At 37.2% G+C, this 20955-nt stretch overlaps 2 protein-coding genes and 1 long non-coding RNA gene across 6 annotated transcripts; 1 reads left to right on the top strand and 2 right to left on the bottom strand.

Moving 5' to 3' along the window:
- Window positions 1–6143: 6143 nt before the first annotated feature.
- On the bottom strand, window positions 6144–8659 carry LOC125213149 (laccase-14-like). The gene is made up of 5 exons (XM_048113525.2): window positions 8511–8659; window positions 8275–8426; window positions 7828–8201; window positions 6733–7671; window positions 6144–6501 (listed from the first exon to the last, which is right to left on the bottom strand). Exons 1-5 carry the CDS (start codon window positions 8610–8612, stop codon window positions 6371–6373), a joined length of 1698 nt encoding a protein of 565 aa, XP_047969482.2. The 5' UTR covers window positions 8613–8659; the 3' UTR covers window positions 6144–6370.
- Window positions 8660–16431: 7772 nt separating this feature from the next.
- LOC125201854 (sulfate transporter 1.3-like) lies at window positions 16432–19944 on the bottom strand. Of its 2 annotated transcripts, XM_048100130.2 has the most exons (13): window positions 19534–19944; window positions 19409–19457; window positions 19123–19330; window positions 18862–19036; window positions 18703–18768; window positions 18503–18616; window positions 18305–18421; window positions 18087–18213; window positions 17713–17999; window positions 17433–17623; window positions 17258–17343; window positions 16979–17055; window positions 16432–16894 (listed from the first exon to the last, which is right to left on the bottom strand). In XM_048100130.2, exons 1-13 carry the CDS (start codon window positions 19855–19857, stop codon window positions 16751–16753), a joined length of 1965 nt encoding a protein of 654 aa, XP_047956087.2. In that variant the 5' UTR covers window positions 19858–19944; the 3' UTR covers window positions 16432–16750. The 2 variants fall into 2 exon arrangements, with proteins under 2 accessions (XP_047956087.2, XP_047956086.2); XM_048100129.2 differs by having other exon boundaries at window positions 17713–18213.
- On the top strand, window positions 16794–18868 carry LOC125201855 (uncharacterized). 3 transcript variants are annotated; one of them, XR_016135371.1, is made up of 4 exons: window positions 16794–16934; window positions 17000–17100; window positions 17706–18585; window positions 18724–18868. It is a non-coding gene; the product is annotated as an uncharacterized LOC125201855 (long non-coding RNA). The 3 variants fall into 3 exon arrangements; XR_016135370.1 differs by lacking the exons at window positions 17706–18585; window positions 18724–18868 and adding an exon at window positions 17226–17428; XR_007172993.1 differs by lacking the exons at window positions 17706–18585; window positions 18724–18868 and having other exon boundaries at window positions 17000–17224.
- Window positions 19945–20955: the final 1011 nt, after the last annotated feature.

The following is a 20955-nucleotide window of genomic DNA, read 5'->3' as shown; positions in this document are numbered from 1 at the left end:
CTTTATGCTAGGGGTGGCGAAACGGGTTACCCGTGGGTACTCGCACCCGACAAGTCGGGTACCCCCGATTTTAGCCAAATTTGTTGTCCCATTACCCGCCCCGTGACATACCGGGATTACCCGATACCCATGTCGGGTATCTCGTACCCGACATTGCGGGTACCCGTACCCGACACGAAATCCTAATAAAAAATTTGAAAATCATAATAACCGTCAATGTTCCTTAATTTACTTTATTAATATCGATGGTAAACATTGAATAGATTGAGAATAAAAGTGAGGGGACACTCTATAGCTAGTTCCGATGAGTTTTCAATTGTATGTTCGTTGAAATATAAAAATGTTTTAAAAGAACTCTTAGATTATATAAAGTACTCTCATTGTTTGGCCTTAATTGAGGCATTTCATTTTCTTCACTCATTTTGGAAATATAATAATATAAATACTCTTCTCTATATCTCTTATTTTATTTTTTCTCCATTCTAACTATTTATTTTTAATTTTTCAAAATGAGTGCGTATATGACTTATTATTTAACGATTTACTTTTTTCCTATACTTTAACTATTTGAAACACCTCTATTAATATGGAACGGAGGGAATGTTAAAAGATGGAATATGGCTAATACTAATAATAACGGGTATTATCGGGACTAACGGGTATATCCGCGCGGGTAATGGGTATACCCGCTACCCGCAATACTCTTAAACACACTACCCGATCCTGCCCCGTTTCCCGTTATCATCGGGTAGCGGGTAATGGGTCGAGATGGGAATTTCCCATTACCCGCTACCCATTTTGCCACCCCTACTTTATGCTATCTATTGAAAGACGAGATCTTAATGAATATTTATTTCTTAATCAATATATGTTTGCATTGAGCATACGGTATTAATTATGCACTACTTTGACTTATCAAATGGTGCGATTTTTCGCAACTTAATAATCTTGCTATATTGGGTAGTGGTGATTAATATCTAGCGGTGCTAGGATTGTCATTATACAGAAAACGTGCGCAAGGTGAGTCACGTTTGCTAACGTCCTCAAGAGGAGCTAGAAACAAGGTTTTATTATTCGGAACCTAGCTAGTTGGAGTTTAATTACTCTATTAATAATAAATAAGCGTTTCATGCTAAGTCCACTTTTGGAATTAATAAGATGTTAATTAATTAAGTCCATAGCAGACATTAATTAATTAATGGACATATCTTAAGCGCGGAAAATGAACGACAAAATGGAAACTCAGATTACTTGTAATTTTGGATTTGTATGGACATAACAATATTATTTTTGTAGTGACTCCTAATAATATTCCAATATAAACTTGTAATAAATTGTGGGTTCAATTTAATTAGTAAAAAGCTAATTGGGTGAGGCCATATCCAAACCTTCCATAGATCCCTGACTGAGCCCAATATGAACTTAATATAAATAGGAGAATAAATGAGACAGAAAATACACTTATTTTCTTATCAAATTTTCGTCCCTCTCCTTTTATCAGAGAGGACGATTTTTCTCTCCTACTCCGTGAGGGATTTTCTGTCATCTTTATTTAAGTCCTAGTATCTCGGTGAGATCAGTTCACACCGATATCAGAATTGTAACGCCCACTACAAGACTAGTGATCAATCAAATTTAAGATGCGACAATTCTAATAACATAAAGATATATATTAATCACGACATTTTCCATAAAACTTTACAATTCATTCGAACATCTAATTATTTTCTAAATATAAAAACGTAAAATTATACTCCCTCCGTCCAAAAAAAATTGATCACTTTGTATATGGCACGAATTTTAATGTAAAATTGGTAAAGTAAGAGAGGGAGGAGAAAAAGTAGGTAAAGTAAAAGAGATAGGGAGAAAAAGTGAGTAAAGTATGAGAGAGGAAAGAAAAAGTGGGAAAAGTATGAGAGATAAACTTTTCATTTCATAAAAGTGATCTATTTTTTGTGGACGTCCCAAAATGGCAAAAATGATCTATTTTTTATGAACGGGAGTATATTTTTATAACAGCCATAGAACTTCTATTTTAGTTTAATTGGAACTCGAATCCTAAATGTAACCACCTTGTCTTTCTTTTACTTCCGAATATAACAACTGTACTGGATTGATTCGTCGTACACATTTCATATTCAATAGAAAAGCTTTAGACATTTTATAATCCCACAAGATTGATTTAAACATTTGAAATGGCTCGGGAGATAATAATCATTTTCTCATGGACTACCAAAATTGGACAATTTCCGTCAACGGTGTCTGCACTGGCGGAGCCACGGTGGGGCCTGGGGGGCCCAAGTGCCCCCCAGCCATTTGAATTATCCTATATATATTATCTGTATAGAAAACTTAAAAATAAAGCAGTAGTGCTGTTGGCTTGTATTTCAGGCATTCACACAATTGGGCTGGGTTCGAATCCTTCTCACAGCATTATTATGATTTTTGAGTTGTTTTCTATGCCTCTTTTGGACTAATTTCTCTAGCAATTTTATATAATCTAATAATTTTATTTTATGTTGTAAACAATTTTTTTATGTTAATTTTCTCTAGAAATTTTATATAATCTAATAATTTTATTTTATGTTGTAAACAATTTTTTCATGTTAATTTTCTCTAGTATAAACTTATAGCTATTAATTTTGTATAAATAATTTTATTTATAATTATAAAAAATCTAGAATAGAACAAAGTAATTCTTTAATTTCACAAATATAAATACTATATATTATTGGTAATACCAGTTTCAATAGTACTATGATCTTTATTATAAAAATATTATTTTTTAACTTTTTTCGATGTCAACATTGTTATCGTATCTCCAAATTTTCTATTACTCATCCACTAATTATTTACTCATTTTCTATCTCTAGTGCGCAACGCACTATTTATGTCAAAGCTATTTCCGTGTCGTTGAGACGGAAACACTCAACAAATTTTAATATAGTAATTTGGGCCCCCCAGGATTAAAATCCTGGCTCCGCCACTGGGTGTCTGCGTAATTGTTATAAATAGTAAATGTTCTCATCAATTCTTTAGAAAATTCAGGGAACACCAAGACACCTTATAATTAATTCTAAAATTGTTTAATCAAGTTTCCTCCTATCTTTAGTACTCTGAATAATTTAGATAAGATGTACGAGAACAGCACACATTGCGAAAAATATGACAGTTAATAGTTTTATTGCTACAACTATTTATTGATATAGTACATGAACTCCAAAGTTCTCCATAAAATTCAACGATCTACTAGATTCATCAAAGTTGTTTTAAAAATTGTTAAACCAGAATTTGCTTCGTTCTACATATACCTAACAATTCGGAACAAATCACTGAAAAACAGGAGAATTAATCCAATTCAAACCTTAATATCAAATTCTATTTCCGTTTATATTTAATCATCACAATAACCCTACATCTAATCCAGCCTGAAGATTTAATCATAAAAACCATAAACCCTAAGAAATACTTTTATTAGTCTTGTAATTCTTATGCTAGAATTCAATAGCTTGTAAATGAGTGACCAAAACATGCTTAAACCTACTCATCAACCATGTATTCATAAATTAAATTAACATTCCAAACACCCTTATACTCCATCAAGATCTAAACATAATTATCCAAACCTCATCTCAAAGTTTCACTAACCTTTTTGCTATAAAAGTAGTACGGATAGAAAGTGCTTGCTCAATTTATTAAGGTTTGTGCAATCGGACGACCGATACATCGGCAATCGGCAACGTAGTTAGAGCTTGAACCTCACGGTTTCTTTCTCTGTGTTTCTCTCTCTCTGCCCCCAATATATATCCAACCAAAAACTTCACCTTTCTTTTCTTCCCTCTTTATTTTTATTAACCCATGGCTTATTGATATATATTCATATATGTATGGCGATCAACATTACACTTGGCACCATTTAATACGAAGCTCATGCATGTTCTACACGATTACTACAATACATAATATTAAAGAGGATAATATTTAATCAAAGATATCCATTTATCATATAGAATCATGAAAACAAGTGTCACGATTTATTTAAACCTCCTATTCAAACAAACATATGGAGTATTATTTCTTTTTAAGCATTCTTATATGATATTATCAATTTAAATATTTACAATAATCACTAGACGGCATATTTCCACAATTCTAATTTCGGAAGTTGTTCTACTTCTAGCCTCTTTTTGGGATATTACAGGAATACAGTTCGGGAATCAGTCAGAAGATTCGTGGTCTAGTACTCGACGCCTTCACGTGGAGATGTAGCGAGCCATCGACAATTCTTTGGAGAATCAAGAAGGTATAATTCCTACTCCATAGAAAACCATGTTTTAGGTTTCAATTAATCTTAAAACATGTTTTAATTCGTGAACATGATACATGTGATAATTACGCGAATTGATTTTGTCTAAATAATCCGTTGAATAGATTGAAATTATTATGTGATTTATTTGTATGCGCTTCCGCTGCCAACCCCTTCACTTCGACGACCGCCGGATGAGGCCCAACGGACCGCTGGCCGGATTGAATGCTCAAGACTTTCGAATTTGACTTTTTTCTATTCCTTTCGTCCCTGAAAATTTGTCACACTTGTTTTCTGGACTCATTTTGGAAAAAAATATTCCCTCCGTCCCAACTAAGTTGGTACAAAACTTTTGGACACGAAGATTAAGAAATTGCGTTGAATAGATTAAATGAAAGTGATATAAAAAAGGAAAGAGAAAAAGGTAGGAGATATAAAAAGAAAGTAAAGTAGATGATGAAATAAAGTAAGGACTCGCACATCAATTCCCCTAGGGGTTGAAGTTGAAGCCACTCTATAAATAAAAGCTCTCAACAATGAAGAACTCGCGCATGAATTGCATAAGGACTAGACGTTGTCATTGCCCCGAATTATGGAAAAGATGGACTAAGCATGAAATAACACAAATCAAATTAAGTTTGAAATAACACAAATCAAATTAAGTATGACTTATTAGTGCCCTTTCATTTCTAACTCATTTATCATCTTGGAATCCTTATATCCTTTGAAGTTGAATTCACATTTTTTAAAATGTTTTATTTCTCACGTGAATTAAATATTATCTAACCATTTTATTTAATTTAAACTTATTTTTTGTCATATCACAATCGCTAAAATTAACAACAATTTTACAAACAGAATTTGTTAGTAATTTCTGTTTTTTCATCTGCAAACAATGTTAACCGCAAAAAATTTTCATCGGTAATTTAGACGTCCGTAACAACAGAATTTGTTAGTAATTTCTGTTTTTTCATCTGCAAACAATGTTACCGGCGAAAAATTTTCATGGGTAATTTAGACGTCGGTAACACTGATTTTGTCGGTAATTTGTCAGTAATTTTGTTGATAATCCAACTTTATTTTGTAGTGATTATAAATGTTTACATTTAACTTCCATAAATTCCATTCATTACAATGGATGAGGTTGAATGAACGAAAGGGGAATCTAACAATATATAGGAGAACTAATAATAAACAAAAAGAAAGTTCAAATTAAATAGATTGACAAAATTATCTTCAATTTTCTTCCTTCTTTTTTCTATTGTGCTCCATACAGTTGTTGAAGTCATTGAGCAACAGTAATGCACAACTATAATCGGAGGTTGTCATTCGCAAAGCTACAAGACAAAGAGGAAATAGTATATTGTTTTCCTAATAGAAAAAATGACATAGTTGTAAATGCAATTAGAATCATTCTGTAATGCAGTTGCCATAATAGAAAAACAACTTGGAGTCGTGGAAATTCCCGAAGGTGAAAATGATTTTCAATTTAAATTACTAAGTTAACTTATATAAAAAGGTGATGTCGAATGTGAATTCGCTCTTAAAATAAAATAATTAAAAAATTGAATTAAAAAGTTTATGTATAGGGAACGTAGGAGTCTGGTGTTAAATTTTATCAATTGCTAAATCGGTGTATGGCACTCTGGTGAGCAAATTGAAATATCAATGAGAGCAAGCATTACTCATATAAACAATAATATCTTCATTAGCTAGATATAAACTTGAACTACTCCACAAATTGGATGCTACTTTTCCTTTATTTATTAATTACACTGTTAACAACTATGACAAGAAGAAAGCCAAGTTAATCCAACCATAAAGTAAGAAGAAGAAGTAACCAAAAAAGTCATAATAATATAATGGACAATAAAACAAGACTTTTTTTTATTTCTTTACATAAATCAAAATTCATCTCGACATAAACTCAAAACATTAAACGAATTACATAAGAAATAAATACTATAATAAAGAGTTGTTGAAGAAGAGGCCAATGCGTCAACTTGATTACTTACGACTAATGTGTTTCCAGGTCGTCCCAAAAATACAAGAGGATGATTAGGATTAACATAGCGGCATATCCGGCGGTGGTGGCAGCATCTTCTCGTCGGGGCCTGCCCCGTCCCTAACGATGAACACCATCCCCATTCCCCAGCTCACATGACGCTCGAAATGGCAGTGCATGAACCACACTCCTGCAACAATATTTAACATTTCATTGTTATTGGCACATTGTGATCAAATGGGAACTAAGAACCATGTCAGTTCACCAGTCTATTAATATCAGTTCACATTATAAAATAATAATAATTGTTGACTTTCAATACCAAAAAACCTTACTATTTTTTTAGAGTTGATGCTAACTGATATTAAAATATTAGCAAACTGATCTGGTTCTCAGTTCTCATTAAAATGACAGGACGAACCTGGATTGTTTGCCTTAAATCGAATAGCAGTCCATCCGTTTCTGGGCACGGCGATAGTTTCCATCAACGGTGGATCGACAAGGTTATAGTTGGGTTGGTCCCTGGTTCTGTTGAAGTTCCCAAATCCAGATCCGACAACGTAGAAGCTGTATCCGTGCAAATGCATGGGATGATCAATACCTCCGACGAGGTTCGTTCCTTGGAAGACGAGCTCCACCGTGGCATTGAAGTCGAGAATGTTAACCGAAGTTCCATTCTGCGGCCTTGCAAAATCTCGGGGTATGGTGTCCTGTGTATAGTTGTAAGCGAAAACCGGGTTGTCCGGGAAATCAGTGGTGTAAACACCATTGATCCGCCTGTAGTAAGCCTGGAGAAAGTCTGTTCTCGGCAGCTGCAGCGTGACGTTGTTCACACTCGCCATCAGCCTCTCCGAGAATGGCCCCTCGCACGAGTCGTTTGGACACTGCCGCAGATTGATCGACAGAGTGAAGAAGAGGGTGTCTGTCACGTTCTTGGGGACGTCCACAGGGTACTTTCTGTTCGCCAGACTTCTCAGTTGGGTCGTGAAGTTGTGCGATGCTGCCGTGCTGTTGAATGGCGGGAAGGAGGGGAGCGCCGGTGAGGCTGGTGGCGTGTAGTTTCCGACATACTCCACGATGCCAGTGGTGGTGGTGTTGTCGTAGTCTCCACCGCTGGCGTATGCTCTGGATGCCATGTAGTAATGGCTTGGCGGCTGGTCGGCCACAAGCAGGAGATCCATGGTCTGGCCGGGGGATATGGCGATGTAGTCGCTTCTCAGAGGCTTGGTGTAGGCGGCGTCAGTGCCCACAACGGTGATGTTGTGGTTGGCGATTTTGAAGAACATGATGTTGTTCATCACCGCGTTCACCACTCTGAGAAGGTAAGTCTTTCCGGATTCCACCTTCATCCTGAATGTATCTGCACCCAACAAGTTTATTATTCAATTATGGGCCGTTTGGTAGGGAACATACATAGATGAAAAAAATATGATAAGAACACACATTTTAGATCATTTTATGTCAGATAATTAATAAGCATACATGTTTAGATTTTGAGAGCAGGAAATTAATCCACCTTGAGATGAGCATGGATGCAGGTCCCCGGGTTGGCCATTGATGAGAAAAGAATTAGAAACTTCTGGATCGTTTCCCCGGGCAAGGAAGTCTTCCATGATTTCCTGCACGTCGCCATTAAACCAGTCTCCTAGCAAGATGGGAACTTCATGGTGAGGCTTGGGGAAAGGATAAGATTCTGCCCTCGGCGGAAGAATAACCAGGGCGCCATAAACAGAATTGCGAGACCATTCGCTGTGAGCGTGCCACCAAAGAGTTCCTTCCTCATCCGAGAGGACAATCCTTTGGCTAAACCTTGTTCCAGGACTAATAGGGCACTGTGTCACAAACTCCGGCCCGTCTGACCATGGATATCTTGGCATTTTCACTCCATGCCTAGTAGTTCAAATTCAATCAACACATAACTTCATAATTTCAGTAATAATTGTTAGTGAATTAATATTTTTACCAGTGGATGGTTATATTATGGTCGGCGCTATTGATAACATCGACTATGACCAAATCTCCTCTTCTAGCATATATGATTGGCCCTGGGAACTGCCCGTTTATCGTCAGCATTGTCTTGTTGGTACATAGCCTAGAGTGCGTAGAATTTCTCAGCTGCAACAAGTTAAGAGTTTTGTCATTAGCAAGAGAAAATATAATGAGCCAATACCAATCAAAATATGTTATACTAGTACTTACTTCAAACCTATAACGACGAACTGCAGCGTGGCTCGGAGTTACTCCTCCCAGCAGAACAATACCTAAGAAACAGAGAAACAAAAGCTTTATCGTTGACAACATTTTTTTCCTGTTATTGTGTTGTTGCAATTGTTGATGTGTATATATCACTTTGTCTTGTGTTTATTGAAATCGAAATGAAATTTTGATCAGTATTTATAAGCTGGAGTCTAGTTTGATTTATTCTTTAGGAAACATACGCGACGGCTACGCTTTAATATTATTGTATATAATATATATCACGTTAGTAATAGTTGCATGGACTTATGTCTAATTTTAATATTTTCAAATATCCGGTATTTGACCTCAGGCATGAAGAGGCGAATGAACAAAAACAAAGAAATAAACTCACGCGGTGTGCGGGCAATTTTCTCATAAAAATAACAAGTTGCGAAATGAAAAGTTGTATGTATGTAATATTTTATTTTAATATATTGAATTTAGGAAAGTAACGTTTCTTATTTCAGAATAAGTTATTTGGTTTTTTTGGTTGTGTGTTTTTTTTTCTAAGTTGTTTCATGTGAATATATGATTCTGGCGAACGAGTAGAGCTTATTTTATTTTTATTATTGGTTACATGCATATACTCGGTAAACTCAGTTATGTATAATAAATTAAGGCTGGAAGATAATACTATGGTCGTTAGAAATGTAATTAGTTTGGTATTGTAGATTATGCCGTATTCCTTCATGTACGCTCCATAATTTTTTCTCAAATGGAAATTTTGTAAAAATTAAATCGAACCAAATTATCTTAAAAAATCAAAACCGACAAATATATCCAAAAATCAAAAATTCAAAAAAATAATTTTATAATTAAAATAAAAAAATACATTATATTAAGCAAATAACATAATCAAATAATTATAATCTTCATAATATCCAAATATCATGCTCCCTTTGTCTGCCTATATATGTCTTACTATGACCCGGAACAAGTTTTAAGAAATATAATAAAAAGTAAATTGAAAAAGTTCGCGGAATGTGAATGAATATGAGTTAGTCAAATATGGAGTTTATTACTAGAGTAGATAAAAATGAATTGAAATGCAATTAATATGGAATGGACCAAAATGGATAACTAGGATACATAGTGGGAATGGAGGGAGTAACATTCTTTAATATAAACCAAACTCAAATAATCATTGTTTTAGGTATAATATGTTAGTATATTCGGTTTAGATTTTTATAAATCTGAATTTACGTGACAAAATCAAAATTTGCCAAAAGTTTTAATTTAATCAAAATCCGAAAAAACTGTGACGTGACAGGATATTAGGTTATCGGGTATTTTGCTCATATACTTTTGATCAGATCCAAAACTGAGAAAGCTGTGGGTTGCTACTTTATTGTTCGTATTTGAACCATTAAAATTGTTTATGACCACACTCTATCTCTGGCATTCTAATGATTCACATAAAAAAACTCACAAGTTGATATTTTATTTTACACTGTTTTTTTACTTTATTAATGGGAAGAGGAGTTTTGGAAAATGATTTTGTGAAAGTAGAAAATCATAAAAATGTGTAGAAGAGTAGGTGCAAAATAACTGGTTACCGGCTGCTACCAGAAACAAAAATTTGTAATCACACTTTGGGCCCCTTTTCATTGTTAAATATACTCGATACCTCCACTATAACTAATTCTTGACAAAAAAACTAACAATTATTTAGATTATTATTACTATGATTCTTGTTCGTTACAAGGTTTTCTAGCCCAAGTAATTAATTATTAATCTTATTTGGTTGTTTCGGCCAAAAAATGAACAGCGTTTATTGGTTAACCTGTCGTCGTCAAATTTTTTATTTTTTATTTTATTTTAAGTTATAGTCTTAATACTCCTTCTTGTCCCCATTAAGTGTCTCATATTGGACGATCCTAATATCTCATTTCACTTTTACTATTTTTAAGTAGTGGATCTCACATTCTACTAATGTATTTTCACTTACATTTTATTATAAAACTATTACATAAAAACAGGACTCACGTTCCACTAACTTTTTCTATTCACTTTTCTTCACAAAGTTAAACAATTTCTTAAAATCTGCACCTGAGGGAGTATATTTTGCTCTCGCCAGCTCAGGTAATGAAAACAAATAGATACATGCACGAGCACGCATGTTGCATTATTAATTCAAAATAGAAAACAGAACATTAAAGAATGCCCGGGCAAATTAAATATTTATTTGTCTTTCAACTTGGAATATATTTAGGATAACATTGTCCTTCAACCTAGAATATTTAAAGGGTTAAAAGATGATGACTAAAAATGAAAACATGAGTAAAACAATCTCAAAGGACTTGGAATTTAAGTTCCATAGCAGCCGTTGACGAATACTTTGTTTCGGCCTATTTGAACACGTGTTGTTCGAGGTTGTGTGATGTTCAATCGAAAAATGGTATAAATATCAGAATATACAAAACAAGCCTATCTGTGTTAGATGTAATTGTTTGACAATTCATTTCTTTCGTTTCTGATAACCTATTTAAATTTGTTAAGAATAAGACTTTTGAAACATGGAATTGGTGTCATAGATTCGCTTAATTACACACTGTTGATAAACAAAACGCAAAATATTGATAGAAAATATACGAATGAGGGTGTTGTGGTGAGTTAGGATGTGGTGAGTTAGGATGTGATGAGTTAGGATGCCTTTGGGGACTTTTGGATTTGTAATCAATCCAAATAGTTTCAAGAAATTTACCATGATCAATAATACTATCTTTGCCCCATAAAAATAAGGACATTTTCCTTTTTCGTTCGTCCCATAAAAATATCTCATTTCCATTTACTAAATGTTCTCCAAAACTCATTATCCATAAATATCAATTTATTTACAACTTATATCACTAGAGTCCACCATTAAATACTGATAATAATGTTAGTCTTACTATCCATTAAATAAGTCAGAGATCTCTTCATATTTCGAGCTTCTTGCTTCCAGGCTTTTCCTCTTCCACGAGTCGATGAACAAGCACGGAAATGCGTCATGGAGTTTACGTGTTATTGAATTTTATCCTTCAATTCTAAAATCTCCGTGCGGCGTAGGCCGGAGCCATGAATGAGGAGGACGTTGGGGTTCCAGCACCGCCTTCGCCGTCAGCGCTAGGTGATTTCAGAATGGAATGCGTGATGTAACCCACTGTTCCATCGGCCTTAAATTTTCTTTTATGCACCCATTTGCACCCTAAAGGTTTCGCACCTTCGGAAAAATCAACCAACACCCACGTGTAGTTTAGCAAAATTGAATCAATTTCGCTCAACAGCTTCTCTCCAATGTAACCCGTCTGGGACATAGAAGGCTACTTTTATTGACGTTGGCTCTTCATCCAACATAAAAGTAATGTAGGCAGGACCAAATGTTTTTGGTGCTCTGACTCTACTACCACGTATTAGTACTGCATCACTTGGATCAGGCCTCACTCGCTTACGCGATTTAGGCTCGTCATCCGCGAATTTAGAACTAGTGGCTTCATCCACTGTTTTAGAACTAGTGGCCTCGTCTTCAATTCTTGTCTCAGAATGGATTGGGACTTCTTCTTTGTCCTTGCAAGGAAATGTATTTTCGAGAAATATGGCATTCCTTGACTCGATTGATGTTCCCACTGTTATAGTCGATATTTTAGACTTGTGGACAACAAATCCATATACACTACTGTTAAGTGCATATCCAATGAACATACAATCAACCGTTTTAGGTCTAACTGTGAATTATTTGGGCGGTAGAACCATCACTTTCGCCAAACACCCCCACACTTTAAGGTATTTGTAAGATGGTTTCCTTCCTTTCCACAACTTATGAGGATTGATTTCCTTTCCTTTGAGTAGAATTTTATTTAGGATATAGTTGGCTGTCAAGATAGTCTCCCCCCACATGTTATGTGGTAATCCTGAACTTAGTAGCAAGGCATTCATCATCTCTTTTAGAGTTCGGTTTTTGCGCTCGGCTAGACCATTAGATTGTGGTGAATATGGAACAGTTGTTTGATGAATTATACCACTTTCGTTGCATAACTCCTCAAACGGGGCTACATACCCGCCTCCTCTATCACTTCGAATCGATTTGATTTTACAACCAAGTTGATTCGCAACCTCGTTCTTATAATTTTAGAACGCTTCTATTGCTTCATCTTGACTTCTTAAAATATAAATGTAGCAATATCTCGTGCAATCATCTATAAAAGTGATAAAGTACTTTTTACCATATCTAGTTTGAACCATCCTTAAATCTCATACATCCGTGTGACTTAATTCAAGGGGTTTCGTTTTCCGTTCAACTGAGTGAAACGGTAACATAGTCATTTATGGCATCTACAATGCCATAAATTTGAACGCCCAGTCAAATAAGAGGAAGTAGATGCTTTATTATTAGCCAAAGGCATCGTGACACATCGAGTTGCCACACTAAGCTTGAAAAGTCCATCGGTTACATAACCTTTTCCAAGGGACTTCCCAAACTTATACAATGCAAACCTATCGGACTCAAATACAAGATTAAACCCATTATTAACTAGTATTGATTCTGACACTGGGTTCTTGCGGATGTCCGGGACATGCAGCAAATCCTTCAGCGTGATCGTAATGTCAGGCGTCGTCATGAGAATCACGTTGCCAATGCCGAGGACTTTGGACGATGCTTGATTCCCCATGTTGATCTTCCTCCCTTCCACAGCCGTGCAGGAGGCAAACTTGCTTCTGTCTGAGCAGACGTGAGCAGTAGCGCTGGTGTCAATGTATCAGCCTCCCTTGTTATCAACAAGGTTAACCTCTTCAGTAATCACGGCAACGAGGTCATCTTCATCCCAGTCCTTGAACTCTTTCTCAACGACGTGGGCTGCCGGGTTCTTCTTCTTGCTTCGGCAGTCTTTAACAAAGTGGCCAATTTTGCCACATTTGTAGCACTCGTCTTCAAACTTCATTGTAGGTTGTTTTCCATTCCCCTTGTCCTTCTCATTTGGCCGACTTGTTGGAGGGACCGCCCCGCTCCAACAAGTTGGCTTTTGCATCCATTGGACCTTTAGTCTTTTGATTGCTTTTCCGCACATCAGCCTCGAGGCGCAGTTTCACGATCATGTCTGCAAGACTCATCCTCTTTCTCTTATGCTTGGAATAGTGCTTGAAGTCCTTCCAACTAGGAGGAAGCTTCTCAATGAGTATGCACCGTACAAAGTTGTCGGGCAAGCTCATCCCTTCAGCCACGAGTCCGTGGATGATCATCTGGAACTCTTGAACCTGTTCCATGACTGGTCTAGAGTCGATCATCTTGTAGTTCATAAACTTGGACACCACAATATGTTCAGTACCGGCAGCATTGTCGATACTGTACTTCCTTTCTAGGCTTTATCACATCTCTTTGGATATGGTTACAATGGAGTATACATTGTACAAACTATCATCTAATGCACTTAGAATGAAATTTTTACAAAGATAATCTCATTTGCACCGTGCTTCATAGTCGGCCATAATCTCAACGCATGTCTCTTGATCACTTGGCGCGGGTGGCTCACTTTCCATGAGGAAGTTGTCGACACCCAATGTTGTTAAATAGAACAACATCTTTTGGTACCACCGTTTGATGTTGGATCCTCCAAACTTTGGTGGTTTTCCGGTAGGTGGCATTATTCTTGGTGCCAATGGTGTTGCACTTGGTCCATGATAGGAATCAATCTCGTTGCCCCCGAAGGAGCCAACAACTTGGTAGGACATAGAGCCCCCACCATTCATGTTGGGAGTAGAGCCCGTCATGCTCATGTTGGGCATAGAGCCTGCCATGGTCATATTGGTCTCGGAGGAACCAATACCCGTGTTTGTCCCGAAGGCACCAGCACCTGTGTGAAACCCGAAGGCCCAAGCACTCGCATGAGTCCGGAAGGTCCCAGCCCCCAGGAGTCGCGTGAGACCCGAAGGTCCCAGTGCTTGATCCATTAAAGGATCCTGAGGAACCACTAAAAGTGAAACCAACTGATCCACTCGAGGTGGATCCACCAGTGAGCCCATGGGTGTTAACATACACCCAAGGGGTTGTTGATGAAGATGGATACAGCATAGGAGTTGGCATCATCGATGAAATCGACGACGTGTTGACCGGACCTGCGGTGGATGCCATGGTGGAAGAAATGATGGCGGCGGTGGTGGCAGTAGCAGTGTTGGCTTCGGTTGACATCTCCAGCAAAGGTGTTATGTTTTGAAAGTTTTCGGTTCAGTTTAAAGTCCAAACTCCTTCAAAGGCAAGCTACTATCTCGTCTTGCGATTGTTGGTGGTTCTGGTGTTACAAGAGAGAAATACAAATGGAAAAACTAAGACAAGATTACAACGTAATAATCGAAACAAATAAACCGTAACGAAGGAAATAGCCGAGTCGAGGAGGCCTCTTTCCGCAAGACGAGATACGCCCCGGTAGTGCTCTTCGGGTTGGCGTGTCGTCCCCAAAGATAAAACGGCTAACGTCTCTGATGAAGCAGCACCGCAATCAACAGAACTCCGGCGAACTGGATGGAGGAGAGGGCAGAGCTTTCGACAGAAAACAATGCAGAGAGAGAGGAGAGCTTATGCTATTATGCTTGTGAATTCTAGTATCTTCCGTATCCTAGAATGCTAGAATGACTAGTCTATTTATAGGCTCCATCCACCTGCAGGGGTCAACCATTCTTGATGGTTGTCATCATGGAGAGTCAGTAACCGACGGAGGTTACAAAACGTTATGGATTTTGAATCCCGGATGTATTTAGACATGTACATCCTGAAGTGAGTATTAACTTGATCAGGTCGGCAATCAACTTGATTAGTACACTGGTCTGTGTCAACTCCAGCCTGATCCCATCGCTAGACTTCGCCAGCTTGATCAGGTCACCTGGATTCCTGCCAACTTGATCATGTCATTGGTCTCCGCCTACCATGAATACCTTGGCGTCCAAGAGCCCAAAGACCACCCAAAGATCAATTGCCAAGATCCCAAAGACCACCCAAAGATCAATTGCCAAGATCCAAGTCCACGGACACGGGCGCGGCGCGACCCGACTCGGCACGGCGGGGGGCGGCGGCGGCGTGCCCGTGTGGGCTCTTCGACCCAACTTGATCCACTAAAATTTATTAAGTGTAGTAGAACACTTAATTCATACACCTCCAAAGAGACTCTCACTTCCAATGTGGGACAACTAACACTTAGTTGATTGCTCCCTACATTCAAAACTCCAAACTTTAATAAAGTTCAATTGGTCCCAACTTTAATCCACTATTTCTCACTCACCGGGAATCGAATTTGAGAAAGTGAATATACTTTGATCATCTACGCGGAACGTAGACCGACGTTGTAGCATTTAATTTCGGAAAATAAAATGTCTCATCACATTTATTATTCGATCAAAGTCCATTGACCGGGCACATTTAATCCACGATTCCAACAAATACTATCTCCATATCTCTATTATTTAGTCCACTAATGATTTACCATTTCTTTCTATATACGCTTAGGATTACTTCTTGTTCGTTAAGTTAGGTTCTAACATTATAAATAGGAGCGTTGTTATTCATTTGAATCATTCAAGAAATATCAAAGTATCTATTTTTCCTGTTACGCTTTTTCGCACTTTATTTCGATCTCAATTCTCGGTTGATCGACGGACTTCTCTTCCGCAACTTCCTTTCTTTGTTCTATATTATTGTTAAGGGATTTACCCTTAACACTATACTACCGTTGTTCGGGGAGTACAAGTACACTGTAAAATTATTAGACAAAAACAGATGTTCATGTTAACGCCATTATTCTTCTCGTCTAAAACCGTGTATTCGATTTAATTGTATTCCCTTCACCTCTTTGTTAGGAATATTGAATGGGAAAGATATTTTTCAAGTTAACATGTTAGGGATTGTTGTGGGAGAGAATATTGTAAACTGAATACTTTGTATTTGTGCATATGCATAAAATTGCAAAATACATAAATTCTTCTACGTATCACCTCCATTATATTAAGAGAAAATACAAGAATTGAAGCCCAAATCATACTTTGATGGTAGAATTTGTATAATTTTTATAGGTGAAAAGGCATCACTCATACTCAAAGTCTATCCACAAAAGCAATTTCTTTTAATCTCCACTTGATCGTGGGGTCCTGCATTTGGATTTGGATCATCAATTTCTGACAAGAATTCCACTAACATATACTTTATCAGCCTCTTTTATTTCTTAGCCTCTCCTTCACTCTCAAACTTCTTCAGCAAATTTTGGAGAACATGTCTGAATTGCATCTGCCACTGTAAGAAATATCTTCTCCTCGCCGATGAGGCTCGCCAGCTTCGACGCATGCACCTTGTCCATCACGACGGGTCCGGGATTTGCCAGGACCAGCTGGTGGGACAATACATATATGCAGTTAAAGCCATTTAAGGTAAGTTTTCAATTGTTTTGAATTTATTTATGTTGGTTGGTTACCTCGACGTCTCTCTTTTGCAGGGTTCTCAGCAACTCCTCCAACGCATGGATGCCGCTCGTGTCGATGTCCGTGACGGCTGCCAAATCAAACATCATTACAATGAAGGATGCCGAGAACAGAGGTACTATATCAGTTCGTTGATTCATAAATATGAATAGAAATTTGTAATATTAAAAGTTAGCAGCATTTGATATGTTTTGCGATGCCAACTGATATTAATGAATCAACAAACTGATTTAATCTCAGGTTTCATTTGATCAAAACACATAAACACTTACGTGACATTTCAATGATAAGAAACTGAATTTTGGGAAGGCCAGCAGCTGTTAGTTGCTCTTCCTCTGCGGTTAGCCATCTTAGTATCCTGCAATTGTGTACAGTACATGAAAAAAAAGTCAATGTTTTTTTCTTGATTATGTTTAAACTTTAATGGGAAAAATATGATTTAATCACCTTTCTTTAATATAGTTAGAATTTGAGAAATAAATGGCAGAATCAACTCTCACAATCACAACTCCTGGAACCTTGCTTGCCTCTGGATATTGTTGAATATTTCTATAAACATTTGTTCTTGGAATTTTTCCAAGAATGGCTGTTCTAGGCCTTGTTACTTGCAATAGTAATTTCGCAAAGGATATCGAGACCTGTCACGAAACAAAATAAAACGATTTGTATACCAATACGCGCGATCATCATAGTGTTGTGAAATGACAAAAGTGTTTATAGTCCTCACAGCAATCAGGAGGCCAATCTCAACAGAGGCGAAAACCACACCGAAAAAGGCTCCCATGCAAGCAATGAAATCGAATTTATCGATCTTCCATATCAGAACTGCTGCATTGTAGTCAATGAGGCCGATGACAGCTGAAATGATGATGGAGGACAGGATCGCGTTTGGGGTGTACTTGAAGAGAGGGGTGAAGAACTGCAGCGTTAGGAACACGACAACAGACATCACGATGTTTGAAATAGCTGTTTGGCAGCCGGCCATGTAGTTCACTGCGGAGCGTGAGAAGGAGCCTGCAAAAGATGGTACACAAGAGCCAATCATGTATGCCTCTAATATATCTAGACTTAAGGATATGGTAGATATGATTTGATTTATACCCGTGGCGACGTAGCAAGATGTCATTGAACCAGCAATGTTCATTGCTCCAAGAGCCACCATTTCTTTGTTCCCATCTATTTGATAGTCCTTCATGCCAGCAAATGTTCTTCCGATTGCAACTGCTTCCTGGTACAACGAACAGATAGATATCAACTACTTTCTACATCGTACTTACATGATGTGAGTTAAATAGTTTTTCAGAGGAGAAATGTCTTACTGTGAGTGCAATAATCCCAGCAACTAGGCCGATCCTAACGCCTTTCAAGAGATAATCGCCCGTGAAATAGATTTCACTTACTGATGCGGGATTGATTCCTTTCTCGATGTGTTTAACCTGTTTGTGACAGTCCATGATCAAACATATGAGCATATTATTATGACTTATATTCTGGTAGATGTCACTAAAATTCCTTACAATCTGCACTCCTTTCTTCTCTGCATGAGTGATGTAGACGAAAAAGGTGGACAGGACCACGGATACCAATGGAGCAATCGCAGGTACCCAAAATAATTTCTTCTTCTTTTTCCCCTGCAACGAATACCTTATCAGAATCACATAGCATTATGATCTCTTCCTCTGTATATATCTCTCATTGTTGGATACTTATTTCTTACAATGTACTTTGCTACGAGAAGAAACACCAGAAACGCTGCTGCGATTACTATTGTAGGCCAGTTCCACTGCAAGATACGTATAATACAAAACCGTACTTCAGATTTCAGCATGAATCATATGAAGCAAGATAGAGATCGAGAGAGGGAGAGAGAACTGACTCCATGATAAGCGGAGCTGAAAATCGACTGCATCACAGAGATGATATCGGTCTTCTTGGTGAAATTCTTGATTCCTAAGAATCCCTTGAGCTGCTGGAGTGCAATGGTTATGGCAGCGCCGCCCATGAAGCCAACAACAGCAGCATGAGACAGGAAATCAATCAAGAACCCCAATCTGTCACACAACACAAAACAAATAAGTAAGAAACAGATATAAAGATTAGCATTTCACAAAAAAAAATCAAAAGAATTAAGTATCACCTAAGAATGCCAAGTGTTGCTTGTGTGATTCCCGCAAAAAAGGTTGCAGTAAAGGCAAGCCTTCGATATTCTAAAGGATGTTTTATCGGATCAATTTCGTTTTGAAGCAAAGTTCCCAGCAGGAGGGATACAACAGCAACTGGCCCTATGGCTATATCCCTTGAGCTTCCCATCAATGCATACACCATAGGCGGGACAAAGCTCGAATCTGATAAGTTCATAAATACGCACAATATAATAAGTACGCAACTCATAAAAATCTACTCAAGACCAGAAAATCACTCACATAAACCATACTGAGGAGACAAATTTGCAAGCTTGGAGTAGCCGATGTCCTGTTGCATCAAAACGTGATCAAAAATTTTACACGTTAAATATACGAAAGTTTTTATTATAAACAACTTTTTAAACCTGAGGAATGCAGAGGCTGGCAATGGTAAGCCCTGCAATAAGGTCTCCTTTAAATTTCTTAAGATTGTAATGTTTCCCCCATTCGAGAATCGGAAAAACAGCTTGTACTCCAAGAACAAACTTCCTGGACCTCGACTGATCCTTGAAGGAGTGGAGAGGGTCATCCGAGAAGAAGGTCTCCTTCACGGTGCTAGAGAACTCCGTCCAAAAATTCTGCTTTGGCGGGACACCAACTCTGTATGGCAAAGAAGCATGGCGTGACGACGGCATGCTTCTGATATCCATCTCTTTTGTCTCAAACCACCCTTCGCTACGCCCCTCCATCAAGTACGACTACAACGTGAAACACACTTGCTAATTAAAACTCGTGATTTTTGTTACACTGTTTGTTACTATGTTTCGTTATTTGAATATTGCCATCCCTATTTATAATAAATTCTTGCTAGAAACATATTCAAACAATTGTTTCAGCGTTAAGAGAGTACTTTTCTGCCATAATCATAAAGGGAAATATAAAAAGTATTAAAAATAAAATATACTATGCTTCCCCGACAGAATGGATGGAAGCAAGCAAAAGTAGGTTTGATCAATCTTTGAAATGAGAGTTCACAATACTTTAGGTTTCTCCAACTTTTACAAAATTGCAGGTCAAAGTTTTCTAACTTGTATGAACCTAGATGTTTTTCATGTCAGATACTGATAGATCATGGAAGCCATAGTAATTTCTGATCTTGACTCTAAGAATAAAGAGGCCTAGTTTTTGATAGTTTATGTAGGCAATGATATCATTCATGTTAGTGTGTTTGATACATAATGTGTTAGGTCTACATGTATTTATTTTCTTGCTAAAGGAATTAGGCACTGAATAGACGTGTTTCGAACTTGAAAACTAGAGAAGTAACGGAGAAACTTTATGTAAGCATTTATCGATGCACACTCAAACTTCGCATTAGTATAATATTGTCCACTTTGATCATAGAACTAAACTCTAAGGTATTTGCTTTTGGTGATACTCCCAAAAAAATCTAGTACTGATAAAGTTGAGGTTACACGTGTAAGTTAATTGCATACTCAAATTCTTTCTGTTTTGGTTCGTCCCCTGAAAATAAAACTTCCTGTTTAAGAAAATTTATTTCTCTCTAATGAGGTGAGACTCATTTTCCACTAACACACTTTTCTTTCTATCTCTCTTTACCAATTTTGTATTAAAACTCATGTCGTTTCAAAAGTTCCTATTCTTAGGGAACGGAGGGAGTATTTTGTAGTAGTAATCCGCTAACATGGGATAATTTGAACCCCAACAGTATAATCGTATGATCACAATATCATGAAAAAACAGCATGCTGGAATTAGATGTTATTTGCATTGAAATGAATATATGTTGCAATAAGTATTCTGATTTACCAAAAATTTAAAACACAC

This window comes from Salvia hispanica, chromosome 2 (genome assembly GCF_029641045.1).
Source record: "Salvia hispanica isolate PSC_SH4W2 chromosome 2, Shi_PSC_v1, whole genome shotgun sequence".
Classification (NCBI taxonomy): domain Eukaryota; kingdom Viridiplantae; phylum Streptophyta; class Magnoliopsida; order Lamiales; family Lamiaceae; genus Salvia; species Salvia hispanica.
The sequence above is the reverse complement of the archived record's forward strand: the minus strand, read 5'-3'. Positions and strand labels throughout refer to the sequence as shown.